The 17,964-nt window shown below is 31.4% G+C and overlaps 1 protein-coding gene across 8 annotated transcripts in view; it reads right to left on the bottom strand.

Annotated features, from left to right (window-relative positions):
* LOC116775926 (serine/threonine-protein kinase WNK1) overlaps positions 1-17,672 on the bottom strand; it is a 31,656-nt gene extending 13,984 nt beyond the window's left edge. For 5 of the 8 annotated variants that reach the window (XM_061524394.1, XM_061524388.1, XM_061524392.1 and 2 more), the window contains exons 1-11: positions 17,544-17,672; positions 15,729-16,425; positions 4,817-4,933; positions 4,148-4,279; positions 3,322-3,462; positions 2,677-2,776; positions 2,418-2,526; positions 964-1,066; positions 492-664; positions 308-418; positions 49-158 (exon numbers count right to left, since the gene is read on the bottom strand). In XM_061524394.1, the coding sequence (XP_061380378.1) occupies positions 49-158; positions 308-418; positions 492-664; positions 964-1,066; positions 2,418-2,526; positions 2,677-2,776; positions 3,322-3,462; positions 4,148-4,279; positions 4,817-4,933; positions 15,729-16,025 (1,393 nt within the window). In that variant the 5' untranslated portion in view covers positions 16,026-16,425; positions 17,544-17,672. Of the gene's footprint in view, positions 1-48; positions 159-307; positions 419-491; positions 665-963; positions 1,067-2,417; positions 2,527-2,676; positions 2,777-3,321; positions 3,463-4,147; positions 4,280-4,816; positions 4,934-15,728; positions 16,426-17,015; positions 17,126-17,218; positions 17,370-17,451; positions 17,518-17,543 lie in introns of those variants that run through there. The other 3 variants (XM_061524391.1, XM_061524389.1, XM_061524390.1) reach the window with 3 other exon arrangements.
* Between the last annotated feature and the right edge of the window lie 292 nt (positions 17,673-17,964).

Raw genomic sequence — 17,964 nt, 5'->3', positions numbered from 1 at the left:
GTATAGACTATATATTATTTTGGGTATCTGTGGTCATACGAGCCCCACCTATAACAGACTTAGCGAAGCTCCTATTCTTGAGCGTGGCCAGGCCGAGGTCTCCTATCTTGACGCTGCCCGTGGTGCCCGTGATGAAGATGTTGTCGCACTTCAGATCTCTACACAAGCACATCAACAGCTATACCACAATCAAAATTATAAGTCACATCTTTCTCAATACTGACTGTGATACTGTGTAGTAACTATGAAAATATTAAAATATATGTTCGGAGTATTTATTAAGTGAACATGTCCCCCCCCCCCTCACCTGTGGATAATAGGCGGTGTTCGGGAGTGAAGGAAATTCAGCCCCTTGAGTATTTGGCGACACCAAGACTTCAACACCTTAGGATTGATCCGCTTGAACCTTCTCAGATAGCTGGAACGGGAATTTTTACATTTTTATATATAAATCAAGCTATATACAGTGTGATCACAAGTCCAATACTAACGTCTTGAGCGTGCCGGAGACCATGAGTTCTGTTATCAGCACAATGTTCTTCTTCTTGGCCACCGTGCCCTCCCAGTAGTTGTAGAACCGCACGATGTTCGGGTGCTGCAGCTTCTTCAACATATCAGCCTCCTCGCGGAACCGGAGACGTTCAGTCTTATTCAGCTTTTTTTCCTGTAAATTATATATTTATTACATAAGTACTTTACACTAACTTACTATTTACCCAGGATTATAATGAGAAAGTTAAAGTTCAGGTTAGTTTACAATAACTAATATTCATTTAATGTGAAATTTTTAATCTTATAACTGAAAACAACTTCCTTATAGATATTATCTATTAAGACTTATTTTATAAACATTTATATAACAAAATATCTCTCATGTCAACATATATTTATAAAAAAAATATTTTTTAGGATCTAATTATTTTGGTCAATCCAATTTCAGATTATACAAAACTGTATACTAACCAGCAGCTCGCACCAGGCTACCGCGACCCCTGTCTGCGTGTCCAGCCCGTGGTACACTGTCTTGAAGGAGCCTCGGCCGACCTCCTTGTCGTACTTGAAGAACCTGTTATAATGACACGCTTTTTATAAAGGAAACTCCCTTGGCCTGGATTTATTTCAAAGTATGTACATATATATATATTTCGTGCTTGAATTTTATTATAAAGACTAGCTCCCGCCCGCGTGAACACCAGAGTGGTTCTCTGCCACTACGGCCACCAAATCAGAACTGCACTTCATGGTTCCACTCTTGTAGTTTTGGGATCGGAGTCGGGATTAGAGGTCCTGTCTTCCTCCAAGGTTCCATATATGATGTATCGCTATACCAAAGTCATCAAAATCGGTTCAGCGGTTTGGGCGTCAAACGTCACAGACAGACAGTTACTTTCGCATTTTTAACATTAGCAGGGATACTATTCTAGGATCTTAATTGAAATTAAGTAATTTGATGACTTCATTGACAATTTTGTTCACAGAGAAATAATGAATTCCAATAGTAGGTGTGATATGTCGATAAAACTCTTTGGTAAATAATTCACTATTAGGCAACAAGTCTGAGCGTCTTATACTCGTGATATCTTCTAAACGAAACGTCGTATTGGGATGAAACGAGAAGTGTTTTACTTCTAAACGCCCTCGATGAGATAATGCTTAATTGGGACAAGGATTACTTTGACGATACACATTTAACGTAGTTACTTTCTTCAGAAGATTTGATATTTTTTTTAGCACAAAAGCAGATACTGTGACTAAACTATGACACTCCGATACAGACTAGCGGACATTTTTGTAGACCTTAATGGGACCTACAAACCCGTAGTACATTATTTTGTTGTAATGTCCGTAGTGTTTGCGGCGCACCTATATATAGGTTTTGATTTTACACTTTGGGTTACATATTAGCAATTTTTTTACTTATTTCCTTCTTCTCTCTAAACTTTTTTAATAAAATATAGTCTACAGCCTTTCTCGATAAATGGACTATCTAACACAATAAAAAAATTTTGAGAACCAGTAGTTCCTGGGAATAGCGCGTTTAATTAAACAAACAAACATTTCAGCTTTATAATATTAGTACATATTTGCTGACGGAGAGAAATAATGTTACCATTTAAATTGAACAACGAATCAGATATTAAGCATCTTATACAGCATGTAAACACTTTTTTAACTACTCTTGAGTGCAGCAGCAACATATTTGAACACCCCTTATACGTTGATTTCTAACTCGTGTCATTAAAATTCCCGTACTGTATTGGATATGTGATATAATTAAGCGATTTCTGTGCAGATGACAAAACAAGACTAACTGACACACACTTTATCTTGTATAAAATATAAGACTTTTATTAACAGCATAGTTTATCAGAGACCTATGTTTTTGTAGCCCCCTGTATATCGCGGCGTCCTATTACCTGCCGCATGGTGACACTCCTATAGGCTCCTCCTCGTCCTCCTTCTCCACCTTCTCCTTATCCTTGTCCTCCAGCTTGTCCAACTCGTATATCGGTCCAAACACTAAACCTGACAGTTCATAAATTATTTATTGCTCTAGTGTGATTAACTTGGACATAATTATTCGTCATAATGACTTGAAAAAAAAAAAATTATACTAAGTAATATGTTGATATGAGTATGACGTCACCGCATATCCTTCTGTTGCATGTCACATACCATTCTGCTGCTCCTGGGGCGGCTCCTCGCCGGTCGCGTCGCTGGCCGTGTGAGGGAAACCTGTCTTTTCAGTGGCGGTAGCGATTTCTATATTTTCTTCCTATAAATGTACACATAATAACATTATAGTTTAAAATATATAATACACAAGTAAATTAATATTTTTTGTATTGCATCAGTTTCTTCTATATTAAGTGTATATCTGCGGGCTTTTGAATTGAGAAACTTATATAAATAGGTACATGTCTTTTCACATCAGCATCATATAAGTTAACTATTTACCTCCATACTATTTCTTTATTAAGAAACTGAACACCCTGTATTTAGGAACTTGTTTAATGAAATCATACCCGATATTTATAACAATTCCTTCTTTCTTTATTAAACTATTATAATCTAAGGCAGGCTTTCACAAAGTGGGCAATATCGCCACTTGTGGGCGCTATAGGAAAAAATAGAGGTGTTCTGTAAAGGCTTCGGATTTGAGTTATAATTTAATTTATCTGAGATAAGTTATAGTAGTTTTTCAGTAAGTGAAATAATGGAGGCGCTAAAGGATAGTTTATCCCCAAAGTGAGTCCAACCAGAATAAGTTCGGCATCCCCTGATCTTTCATCGACCACGCTAACCAGACCCCTGTCTCACCAGATCCTGTTCTGAGATGAAGGCGTCGTCCTCCAGCCTGGCCACCAGCTTGTTCCCGCTGTCGTCCAGCTCAGGGTCACACAGCCCCTGACCTGAGCTGCGGCGGCGGAACCCACCAACACCCACTACCGGTTGGCTTGCCTGAAACAATTTACATACAAATGACATACCAGATATCTATGCTATATTCTAATAACGTGTAGGTATGCTCTAATTTTAAGTACTTGAGAATCATAAATATGTCGGCTAGTTATAAAAATACATTACTAAGTTCACCTGTACTGTCCGAGCACTGAACACTGGAAGTATCAAGTTACAGACTACTAGAGCCCCCTCCGGCATCTTATTTAATTTTAATATCATCCTCTTTACACTTCATTATATACCTTTGACGCTATACAAAACACCTACATTATACCAGACCTTGTCATTGCTCAGAATATTGAGAAAAAATAGCTCAAATGATAGTATAAACTTAACTATTATCCTAAAACTTTTTCATCATTTAAGCAACATTAACATCAAAACGGGCATAGTATTATATATGATAATATAATGCAATACAGAAATCAATTCTTCCAATGTATATCGTATCATTAATAATAATTATGAATGAATGTATTGAATGAGTGATACATGTTACTTATAAGTTGTAAGTGCATCTTTAATATATAAGCATATGCTTATATATTTTAACACATTTCTATCTACATGTCACTAGCATAATATCAATATTATTTATATTTACTTCACAATAACATTTTACTTGTAAGAGCTGGTTACTATATTATGTCATATATATATATATATATATTTTAATACTTACAACACTAGTAGTGAGAGAGTTGAGCATATCAAATGTGTTGCTCTGCTGTGTGTGAATGATGGCGAGTGCATTGTAAGGCCGTGGACCCAGGACAGGCGTCTTCATGACACCCACCTCACCGCCAACCACCACCTGGGTTACAGCATATCACAAATTATATACAAGATATATATCATATATATATATTTTTTAATATCTTCATATACATATAATAAGGCGATTACTATACAATATATATAATCTTTATTTATATTAGTTATCTGTAGTCATGAACCTTTTCCTAGCACATGTTTCCGCCAGTTTATTTCATATTAAAAAAATATTTATCTCCATATAATTGCTACTTTACACGTAGCTTCCATGGGATACAATAGTCTATAAACACAATTTTATGTCCTAATATAAGGATACTCGGATGTGATAATAAATGTTCCTGCAGTAAAATCTAACATAGTAGACAAGTTTTACATTGTATATTATGAGAAAGTGTGCATTGGCTTATGATTTTAACGGTATCCTATAGGAAATTTTTGTATGGAAATGTCATCAAAAAATGTTTAATACTTTCTGGAACTGAATAAGTATATAGTCTAAGAGCCTTAGAATATTTCTTTGCAAGTGAAATACTATGTAGTAATAACGTCGTGGTTTTTGTATGATAATGGCTACCTTGAAGGTCTTTTCCTTTCCATGCACCGTCTTCTCTTTAGCTGGTAACACAGTCGATTCCAGATGATGTGCTGGCTGGGAGATCTGATGGCCGTGGCCGTGAAGACCGGATGTCATCTGGAAAACATTTATATTATTAACACCTGCTTCATCTGGAACTATTTAAACTACTTGTTATCGTAGGTAGATAGTAAAATTTAAAAGAATCATTATAAAACCTATGTTATGTACACCTGCATATTCTGCAACCATAGGTAAACATTTGAATTTAAAATAAATATAATTTCTTACTCGATATAATGCCCGTACTATGAAATATTAACGTTACAATATCGTTTTTCTGTCGCATTTCACTATACACACAGAATCAAGGTACATACGTACATAACATTTATTAGATGCTACACGCTTCCTGTTTACCATACTGTAATCGGTAGCAATCTGCGACACTAAATTGAATTCGCCAGGATAGGACTATGAAGCAGGATCAATTGGCAAGTAGTGGTATTGTTACGATTGTACGGCGAATATTGAATTATGTCACAGTGAGTATACAACAAAAAAAAACAATGATTTCTTTGTTAAATTATGGAACGAACATAATTCATAGTGCTTGTATGTTTATATTAAGACATCGTAAGCTACGCGGTATATATATAAATTAAATACATAATTGGTACTTAAAAATTTTTTCCTGTTCATTTGAAATTAAACGGAAATTTAAAAAAAAATGACATGAGGAAGAGAAGAATTGAAGGGAGTATTTTAATCACCATAGAAACTTAAAAAAATAATAGAAAAATTCCACCATCAAACACACCTTATTGCGTTTAAATTTAACACTTTTAAATTTAGACTTATCACCTTTTTCGCAGCGTTTAAAACGAAACATAGTTTAAAATAAACTAACATTAAATTAAACAACACAGCAGCATCTTCGCTCGGATGTGATCTCGCTGTGATTTACGATTCCGCGATTGTTTACGTTATTAACTATTGGAAAAAAAAAAACAAGTAATTGGTAATTTACATATCTGTGTGATATTATTCGATCATCTGTAAATTGTAACGTTACGTATGTACTTATTACGTCAAAATTACGTATACTATGGATATAACATAATATTTTGTTGGACGAATGATGTATGAGGAATCGATTTTTAATTCTAAATTTAATTTTATTATTTAATACCAATGGAACAGTATATAAATACGATTATTTGAGCCATTATATCCCTGTATAAAAAATCCCGTACAACTGATGGGGATCGAATGCTACCAAAGCGTAAAAATACTTTTAGGTCACGTCGGAAAATTTTAAAAGGAACAAATAAGCGACACTCGGATATTATTTAAAAAAAAATTAACATACCCAATAATACGATGCATTACAACAGGTAAAAAATCCAAAATATTAACAAAGGAAACTGTCACAAAATAAGTCTAAAAAAATATGAAATTAAAAAAAAAAGCTCGCAAAACATCAATCCTAAAACGAGGCCTGAGTGACACTGGCCCATTCATAATAAACACAACAGATAAAGGTTCTTAAACGCATAGTGTAAGGCCATTTACAGACTGAGCGATAAAAAAAACATAATTACTATATTTTAATTTTTTGCGTCTTATATTTTTTGTACTATTTTATTATTGCAATACAAATTCAATTATAATATTAATAATAAAAAATGAGCAGGGACGAATCTTTCTATTCAAAAATAAAATAAGATTATAGTACAAAAAAAATCATTACGTTTATCGAATGCAAAAAAAAAAAGTTGTAAAAGAACCGTCCAGTCTGTGCTGGACCTTATAATGGAAGCGCTGCATTATGTATAGGCTGTGACAGCACAATCTTCAAACAGAAAGGTTCCTGATAAGGCGTGATGTAACAGCATTCCGAAACGCTGACAGGAAAGGTCATAATCATAATTAAGCCGCCTTAACGTAATTAGAATTTATCTCATCTATAATAAAATTCTATACGAGATCAATAGGAAGTGAGAGTGACAGTTGAACGTTTGAAACATTAAATTACCTTGTTTACATTTAATACATTATTATTTATTTACTCAGCCTAATTGACTCTAAATCTATTCTCATTCATTAATTTTATATAGATATTATGAGTTTGTTTGTCTGTCACGTCGAATAAGGTAACGAGCTTAAAAGTATGTCAAATATATATATATATATATATTTAGACAAACACAAGGTAATTAATGTTCAATTATATTAGTACTATATCGTAAAAATAAGACTAACTAAAGTATATAAAAAGGTAAAAGATAAATTTGAAATATTAATAATAAAATTAATCTTGTACGATTGGTATTACCTTCGGCTTGTAAGTGCAAGTGCAAGTACGTGAAAGTTTCAAGAAAATATCGCGAGATGTGTATGCTATGTATTGTATATATGTATTATGTACAACACAGGACACTCGACACACACGTCTAGACGATACACTTAAACCAAAGACGTATCAATCTATCCACAAAAAATTATGACTTCAAAACGATTACTGATATTTAAATGTATACTACGAAACGTTTTTCATTATGTATATATTATCTATATCTATTAAAAATACTTTTCATATTTTAACCTACACGTATATGTTGCTTAAGAAAAAGGAATCCAAGTCAGACTAAGTTCGCAACACTTACGATATTAAGAAACGAAACCTCTCAGAATTCCATGGATTCACCGTGCCGGGTCCATCGCGTCGCAGGGAGAGGAGCTTCAACAGTGCCTGGGACTTGCGACCCAGGTGCAGGTTTAAGGGACTCCCATCCATGGCGCGTTAAACGCTCACCTCCACCGTCCAAGCTCCTCTCTCTACCCAACCAAATTTGAAAAGAACCTACTGGAGCTCATTCGCTCGCAACACTTACGATATTAACGTAATATTTAATAAAAAACGTCGTACTTTTCGTATGTAGTGTGACGATGCAAAACATAAGACCATACATGAATATAATATAAAATTATATATACACATACTATTATAATATTCTTGTGTGACAAAATACAAATAATATTTTTCCCTAGAAATGTTTTTGCTTAAACAAATTGATTTAAGCAATGTCCATGTGATATTAACACCGTGTTATAAGTAGAACCTTCTTGTATACGTGACCAAACGCAGGAGGATCAATTAATGTATACATTTTCCTATAATAATAAGGAATGTGACAGTCGATGGAAAAAAAATATTATAACAATAGTAATATTTATAGTTCCTATCCTATAAGAAAAAAATGCCAACCATAATTATTTTTGATATTTTTGCATTATATTTGTTACTAGTTCTATAAAACGCGCAATATTTCATATTTATAATTAAATTTATTAATAAATAAAAAATAAAAAAACACAAATAATTATAATTGTAGCAATTTATTTCTAATATGACTGTACAGTATAGTTTCGACAGCATCATTCATAAATCTTATTAGTCATGTCACACAAGGTCCCAAGGTCCCAACGTACCAAGGTCTGCAAGTCCCCCATAGGAAGGACCCCTACCGGCCGTACATCCTACATGTCTCTCAATTAATGACGTCACAACCGATTCAGTAGTTCGAACGAACCGAATAACTCTCAAATAAAACTATTAATGAAAACGAAAATTTTATCTTAATTTGCATATAATTGGATGTACATATTTATATCTGGTGCGATGTTCCCGCCGCTGAGAGTTCTGAGACGAGTGCCGATGACGTAGTGCCCCCGGGACACTATTGTTATTAGGCCAACTATATCGAAACAATCACCTTATACCCTATTGGTTTGAAACGATATAAATACTAGTAAATCATCCTTGAAATTAATCTATCATTAATTTAAAGAAAAATAATATGAATGAACAAAAAAAAAATACTATTTCCTTGATGACTAAATCATTTACGATGATAGGAATATACCTTATTAGCTTAGTTTTATTATTTTATATATATAAATAATATATTGGACATTCAAATATCATTACGTTAAGTCTTCCTTCATAAAAAAAAACTATTATTTACGATAATTAATTAATCGATTGTATAAAATTTTCATTACGAACACTCACTATAACGAACGTCCGACTTAAAGTTTCTGAACATAGAATTATAGCCTTCAAGGAACGTTACCTAATATCTGCAGTGTAATACGTTGACCTAACGAAATTCTACTAAGTTATGGTCAAGAACGCTTACAATGCGGCAGAAACTTTATACCATCTTATGACTATTATATAAAGATTTTTATTATTTTAAACATAAAATAGATTGGTGGTTGTAAAATGGACCTTTTTTATCTATAGTGTTGCGACAGATACTATATATTCTATAATTTCTCTGCCAATATCAATGTACATAATAAATAGCGTAATTTGTACATAATGTAATTTACTTAATTATGAGTCAGTTTCAAAATTATTTTATGACTATAATAACACTCTCCAAGCCCTTACATTTTTGCTTTTCAAATCACAAAAGCTGACATCTCTATTGTATTGCGGTCAAAGTCCGCTGGGGATGAAATGTCAGCTATATTAAAATGATTGTGAACGTAATATTATAAGCGGAAAATATATTGAGATAGTTTGCAAGATGACAGTTGATAAACGGGGAATCGAAAATTGATACCAAACGGTCTCATAGGTATAACAACTATAATTTTATTTAAAAAAAAGGTTATATAAACCAGACTGCACTGGTCAATTTAATATATATATATATAAAAACATTTTTTTAATATTCCGAAAAATAAACTTTCCCATGCTAGGAAAGACCTTACAGAAGACCTTATCTGGTTACCGACCCATGAAAATACCATACTTCATCAAAGAGCTCCTTCCATATGGTGTGCGTAATAACGTAAGAGACGGACATACTGACAAACAGACAAAGATCAGTATATCTAAATTCCTTAATGATAAATTAAAATTACTAAACCTATTTAGATAATATATTTTCGGAAACTAACAATAGTAATTCAGTGCATTAATTTACACGACAAAATCCTGCCTAACAATCACTATTGTTAAGCGTGACGTTTTTAATACATCGAAAAATTTATTTATTTAAAACCTCCTATATATTATGTACATTATGCCATATATATATATATATATATATATATTACTGCGCCAAACTCTTACGTAGCCTTGGTAAATAGTACGTATACACGTGGTTACGTGCCCTAGACGTTGGCGTGAGTTACTTTATGGCGACCGTTAAAAAACCCCGTGTCGTAAAGACATTTAATATAAAAACAATGTAAAGTATAAATTCTATTCACATGTCAGTTAAAAGTAAGAAAAATAATGTTCTTCCAAAATCTCAGCAATATCTTATAGTAGTTATATATCATCATGAACTGATACACACAAATCTTTCATAATATGGTCAGTCACAAAAAAATATTATTAATAAATTAAATAATATTATGTCATTTAAATAAAACTAATATTTAAATAAAACTAGTATTATTCGGATTTACTACGCGGATTTTTATTTCTGGTTGCGATTTCCAGTCCGTACTGGTTCACACAATGAGATCACATTATGAAAACATTATGAAAACTAATATTTTCCGATGAAAATGTTTGCCGACGAAATTTTCATTCATCACGATTGCTGCAAAGTAACCGAAACGCCGGGACTCGGGAGTATGTAGAAATAAAATAATAAAAAAAAAAATAACGCGCAGTAAATCCGAAAACATTAAGTTTATTTAAATGAATACTCGCGAGGATCTATTTCTCATTAATATTACATAATATTAAATTTACTCAAATGTGTCTGTTTATAACTTGACCTGACTTACAGTTTTAATCTAACACTACTATCGTTTCTGTTACAAGATATAAACATATATAAATAAATAAAAATTACAAACTTTATCGATCAACAAAGTCGTTGAAAGAAAATACAAGCGTTATTTGAATACTGAGCTGGCAACTTCCAGCAGTGACAGCGGTTACTGAGCACTGACAGGGTGAAAAGGATTTAAAGCCACAACAACGAGCTTTAGGAGACAAATTTTAATTGATAGGCATTAATAGATAGTATATAAAATATGGCTTTAAATATGAAATAAAAGAGAAAATTTTTACAATGTCACAGCAAATACATAAGTTACATAAAGTCATATGTTTATATATTCTTTACTTGAAACATCTTAATTGTGCCTACCGCAAGTTTGAAGCGTCACAATACGACTGACGTGTCCTATATTTTATTCAGAAAAAATTACATTAAATTATTATATGCCGGTCGTAAGAGAACTAATAATAACACTCTAAACCCTTCGTATTTAGTTACTATACAAACTATAATATTCAAAACGAGCTATGTTATGTATGGACATAGAGCAAAATAAATGAGTTAATTCCGTCTAAAATAGATTCACTTCAAAGAGTTTGTACATCAAGTGCGATGTTAAAAATAAATTTGTCTCACGTACATATATTCACTATCAGACACGACGGTATGTTTGAGCGGAACATGTTAGGTTTACACAATTAAATAAATATGTATTAAGCTAGCCTATTCACCGCAGATTCACTCGTAAAACGTGCAATTTTATTTTTGGAAATTACATTATTCGTAACGTTTATACTATGTGAACGACACTTGCCTAATATTTCGATATAAATAAATAATATAATTGTTTATTTTTTTTATTTTGTAAATTTAATGAACACATATATTTGTCTAAATGTGTTCGATGAGGAAAACAAAAGTAAAGGCATATCACCCACCATACCGTCCGATACGTGGTCGGTGGTGGCTTAAACTCCATAATATTTTCGATAATTAATTTATTTTGACAAGTAGAATTAATTAATAATATTAATGTATCGACATATTAAAATTATTTATACTTAATTGAATTGAGGAAACAGTGCCGTAATTTTCCTTATGACCCAAAAAATAAGTACTCGATGGAGAAATTTTATGCTGACAGACATATTTTCAGTAATTATAAAATTTAATGGTAATTATATAAAAATATAAAAATTTCAGTCTATATGTAAAAGAAAATATGCAAAAGCAGGACTAATATATATATATATATATATATATATATATATATATATATATATATATATTACTGTCGGAACATTTGAAGGCAGGAGAGCTTCGAACCACATAATATAAGCTGTCAGAGGAGATCACGACTCTCTTTCCGTTCGTAACGCGAGTTGGTGTGATAGACTAACGATCGCATATTTTCTGATTGCGTTTGATATCTTTCGCGCATGTTATATTCGGATATAAATTAACGATAAGTCTAAATTTATATAGATTAGAGTTATTAATTTAAATTTCTTAAATTTTTTTGTAAATTTAATAAATTAATAGTGAAATTGTGTGTAATATTACATATTTTTAAAAATCGTCAATTCCGATCTTGTTTCTATGAATAAAATTTAAAATAAATTTAGCATTCAAACCAAATAAAATAAATATAGGTAAAACAAATTATCTTTCTTAAATGCAAAAAATATGTTTGCTAAATATTATGACTGAATATGATTCCAAATATTGAATCGAAAAGATACGTGAATATTACTACGATATTAACCCGTCTAAAATAGAAATATATAAACATCAAGAAAATAAGGATATTTCATATTAAAAAGATGAATAATAATAAAGGAGTATTGTGTTATTTTTACATACTTTACAAAAACTGTAAACGAAGTCCAAACTACAAGTTCGCAACGTAACGCGTTACGTTACGTTACGTATGTAGTGTAAGTGCCAACTTGTAGTTTTTCAGAATCGTAATTTTATTAAAACAAAATCCATGTAGTCAAACGAGAAGCATAAAGTAGGATCTTATATAAAGTAATAAAAATAAATTTATAATCTCCTCAAAGTTAAGAAGCTTTTTGAAATAACTACCTACACACATTTTTTAATATTAAGCTGAACAGATCACTGACATTACTATCCTTACTAATCCCGATTTTATGTCTCAACAGAAATCGTTTAAATTAAACATTACAATAGAGTTTTTTCCAAATTGAAATACAACATATAGGTAACCAGCACTTAAATAATTAATAGATACTCGTATTTACTATTACTTGTATAAAATAATGTGAACACGCACAGGCACGTATATGTATGTATATATATATATATATATACTATGTTATATTGTTCTAAGAAATAAATTTCCCCGTCGTAGCTACATCGACACAGACCGTGGTAAGTTTATACTTGCCAAATTTCCTGTATCTAGGTCAACGGGATTTTACCTATGTTACATATATATGAGACTAAAATTTTAGACAGCGCCGTCTGATTGATTGGTTTTACTGTTGAAACGGATATCCGGTACGAATATTTTTTATTAATTATTTCAACTTGATACCTTTAAAAGTTCCTGAGATATTACAATCTGATAGACGGACGAATAAGTGATACATAATGAAAGTACAATAAAACAAAAAAAGTAAGGCCCATCAATATCGGGTGATCACTAAAACCTATGGAAACGACTTAAGAAGTCTACCCACCACAACGTATCGTACTAGGACCGTACTAGGAACGTGTCGTGATCGGCATGCAACAAGATATGCTCTACTATACTATAAATTATAAACTGATCGGTTAAGAAACGATCTAGTGGGCATACTTTTACATACTTTTACATAAAATTTATATTTTCAACTGAAACTTGTAAACCAACAAGGTTGCGTTGAACGTTCAACGCATCTGGGGAGGGGGATAGAAAGAGACGGAGCTAGGGTAAATGGGTGGGTCGATTGTGAAATGTAAGCAATGTTTATAAAGTTTGTCTTAAAATAACAATATGTTATTGAAACAAAAATTTTTTTTCTATACCTTCCCATTTTCATTTACACATTACGAAGTTTCACTTCTACCGCGCTGAGGGACTCCACGAACTATTTTTTTTATCATGACACGTTCCTGTTACTGTCATAGTTACTTACGTTACAGTGGATGGAATCGTTTAGCTTTATTAAAATAAAATAAAAAACTTAAGTGTTTCTAATAGAAAAAATGTATGATGGGTGGCATCATTTTGTAAATATTTATATTTATCTCAAATATTTAACTGATAAATACACCGTATTCTATTGAATTCTAAAGCACAGTATCTCGAGGACTCTTCGACAAATTGTAGTACACTTCAGCCATCTCGTGAAGGTTACTTAAAAAATTGCATCAATATCAATTTTATTATTAGCAGGTGACCCTTTTAATTAGATTGACATACATACTATATATCAGTAATAAAATATTATCTATTCAAACTTTGAATTTGAATTTGGAATAAAAAAAAAATACATTCATAAAAACTACCATAGACAATTTACTCTTTAATAATAAAGTTTTTGACGTACGTCAAAAATGTTGATAGCAACTTGACAATGCGAATAGGTTTATAGCCAACATTTTGGCCTACCGTAGGAATTCAAGATGCTCCGTAACGCTCGGAATTCCGTGCCAAAAATATTCTCACCAACTTGACCTAGCCGCAGCATAATAAAGATAATGCGAATATATAAAAAAATTAAAACTGGCATGTATAACATTAACATAAAAATATTTTAAACGAGACGAAAATCCGGTCGCATTATAAATTAAGTATTAAAGAATGTCATTTAAGAAACGTTTCCATAATTTTCTAGTAACAATAAATGTCTTCTAATTGACCTTAAACAAATTAATCTATAACATACGATGTCTTCGACTTAGTACGTGTCTTCCAACTACGATCTAAGATTATATCAACTTAAATTTCTTAACACCATTATCAAAAACAGTTCCATCAAAATCAAACCGGCCGAACAAAAATATTTTTTGTTCATAAATACTGCATGTAATAATTATAAACGGGTAGTAAATCCGAAAAATCTTTGTTTTATTACAATGAATACTCGCGAAAATCTTAGATATCAATACCTCGTATGCATTAAGTACATTTTTTTTTTATCATCAGTTAAATAACCGTCGAGAGTAAAAATACATCGCAATGATTTAATCGAATAGATTCTAATAATGTCGAATCAAACTACCCTTCCTTGGTTTCCTAAGCTGTCGTGGCATGGCTTCATAATAAATAAACATATAATATATATATATACATATACATAATGACAAATATGTTGGAATCTCACAACGAAGCCCTAACAAAAAAATGTTTAATTATTTTTTTTTTATATTATTGTAATATGAAACTGTCTTCTCTGAATTTGACTACGTAATCCTCGTGAAGTCACCGTCCTTAACAGTCGTAAGTGATAAGAGTGATGCTTTAAGATATTCGTGTATTAGACGCGAAGAATAGTTTTAGCCATTTTATTATTTTTATTATTAAAATTTTATTATTAAAATTAATTATTAGTTTTTATGCCCTGAACAATCAATTATGAAGTCTGATTAGAGATTTTTAAACACTACTTGCGTTTTCATCTATAAATGTTATTAATCAAATTGTAACGACAATCATAATTTATTAGGATCTTAAAAAAAATGTTGTTTTCAAAAAACTTATTGTTGTCTAAAAGAGACATATGTATATCTCTCTCTCTCTCTTTAAGTTATTGTAAAAGAGAATTATGTAAGTCTGCCCTTATAAATGACATGTAACTTAAGTCACAAAACCTAAGACAAACATACCACAATTGTAAATAATTTATGTAACTAGTATACAAAAAACCAAGTCAAATCTATAAGTACTAGCTTTTTTCCCTAATTCTGTTATTAAAATTCATACAGTAATCATAGAATGACATACATCCTAAATAAAATTACATGTTTAGAACCACATGTAATCATGTCCATGTCAGCGAGCCATTAATAATAAGATATCTTTAATGCCATCATATTATAAATAGATTGATGTAATTCTGAGTGTAATATAACTAACTCACCTGCCCATATCTCGAGGATGCCAAATGTACATTTCTGTTCTTCAATGAGAAGTCCGGTCTCTTCCCGAGGCCGTAATTGCTTTTATTCTGCGACATAAACTTCTTGGGTCTGTCCAGACGGTCGGTGGAACCGGTGTCCGTTTCCTCATCTCGTTTTGATGTCGATGGTATCCCTCTATAAGCACCTCTCGTCCCCCTTATAGTCTTCTCCGGGCTCTTGTCCTGTTTCCGAGTAATAAGATTGTCTTTCCTTTGTTTGTTGCTGCGTAACGACACATTGGACGCCATATTGTCCATAATTCTCCATCAAGACACTCAATGTAACATGCACCCGCACTTTACATTCATTGTGATGGTATTAATCTCAAAAAATTTATATTATTACTTTATATATATATCCGGCATCACAAATCTCTGAGCTTCGGTGCTAAATTAAATTTCCATTACAATTTTTTACATATAGCATGCAATGGTTCACAGGAATAACTGATTTGGACTACAAGCTAAATTATTAATTTATATAAAAAAAAAATAAATAAATAACTAAATCCGTCTTTTTATTCTCTCTCTTGTTGGCATCCTTCACAAGTGACCATTCATTCTATCCTAAACAAAAATATTCAATATAAAATATTACAGTCTTGAGGGAAATTTTGGAAATTTTTATTGCAGAAGTTGTTTTTTTTTCTGATGTTATCTGAAATGTAATGAAAAAAAATCAATTATTAATCACATAACGGACAAATATTACAGTCATTATAAATGTACTGATCTGCAACTAAGTATCAACTTTCAAGTTATATATAGAATAAGATAATAAAATATGATAGTACGAACTCCATCTCATACAATCTATATTTTTATATAACACAACAAAATAGTAATTTGGTCACATTGAGATGGAATAGAAATCGGCACATATTAATATATTTTTCTTATATCTAGTATAAGACAAATTTGTATTAATGTAATGTTTATTTTGTTTTACTCACTATAACAGTTAAGTAATATCTGTGACTCATATTTCGATAACAAAAACACTTAAGACATAATGTGACAAGTAAAATTGTTTTATACAAAATATATATTTATGAAATTACACATAATAAACAAAAATAGCGTAAAATGTCTTTGTTTATTATTGTTAGAGAGTAATTAGCTATGATATCACATATCACAATTGTGAGGAGATTGTAAACTGGGAGGTGGTTGACATTTAACAATGGGGGCATATAGTGACTCCTTTCACGAGTACCATTTGTATACGATACCAGTGACAATACTCACAAATTGATACACAAAAACACATGTTGCATTATCGGTATATAGCGAATGACACGTCCGTCTATTTGCGACTGCGAGAGATTAAATTAGTAATTATAAGGTCACTACTATACTTTCTTCGTATACGTAATAACAAAACAGTGCAAACGATATATAATTAAGTAAAACTAGTTGCCGGCAACAAGATATTCGAACCGAAATTATACCTCCTGATAATGTTGTATTACGCCTCGCTAATAATGTATTTTTAATTTCATATCACTGTGAGTGTCGATCCATATATATAGAAATACTCAGAATTCTTCAGGCATTGACCGTTTTAATTCTATAGGAATGGCGCATAGCTGAATCAAACTGAATTAAATAGAGTAAAAATTGCACTGACAGTCTGTCAAGCTACAAAGCATGAATATATAGATAGAAGAGGAATGTCTGATACCTTTGGATCCAAACCACCGAATGCTTATAGCGTTTTATAGACTCATAATCAGTACATTAACAAAATGTATATCCTATTCTATAAATACTTACAAATAAAAATCTGGAATCACACCATTGTTTTTTCTTCTGCAGAATCAGAACTCCTGTGTTGCAAGTTAACATAATAACAATATCTGTCGTAAAAGTGGGTCATCGATAATGAACAATCAATTAAATATATTTTTATAAAATATAGTTAAAAATGCTTTATTTTAATTTCAATACCGTAGAGTTAACAATAAGCAATGATAGTACTGTTATTTTTTTTATACCTTTTATTAACCGCAAATTGACATTTTGTATTAACAAATAATATGGAATGGTAACATCTTGTGCCCATTCCGTTTGACGCATTCGTTTTATTAGTCTTAATATGAATTAAAATAATATACTATGTTAAAAACAAAACAAAAATTACAAATTGCTATTACTTTACATTTATATATATAATATATCTTTCATAAATTAAAGA

This window comes from Danaus plexippus, chromosome 24, assembly GCF_018135715.1.
Source record: "Danaus plexippus chromosome 24, MEX_DaPlex, whole genome shotgun sequence".
Taxonomy (NCBI): Eukaryota; Metazoa; Arthropoda; class Insecta; order Lepidoptera; family Nymphalidae; genus Danaus; species Danaus plexippus.
The sequence above is the reverse complement of the archived record's forward strand: the minus strand, read 5'-3'. Positions and strand labels throughout refer to the sequence as shown.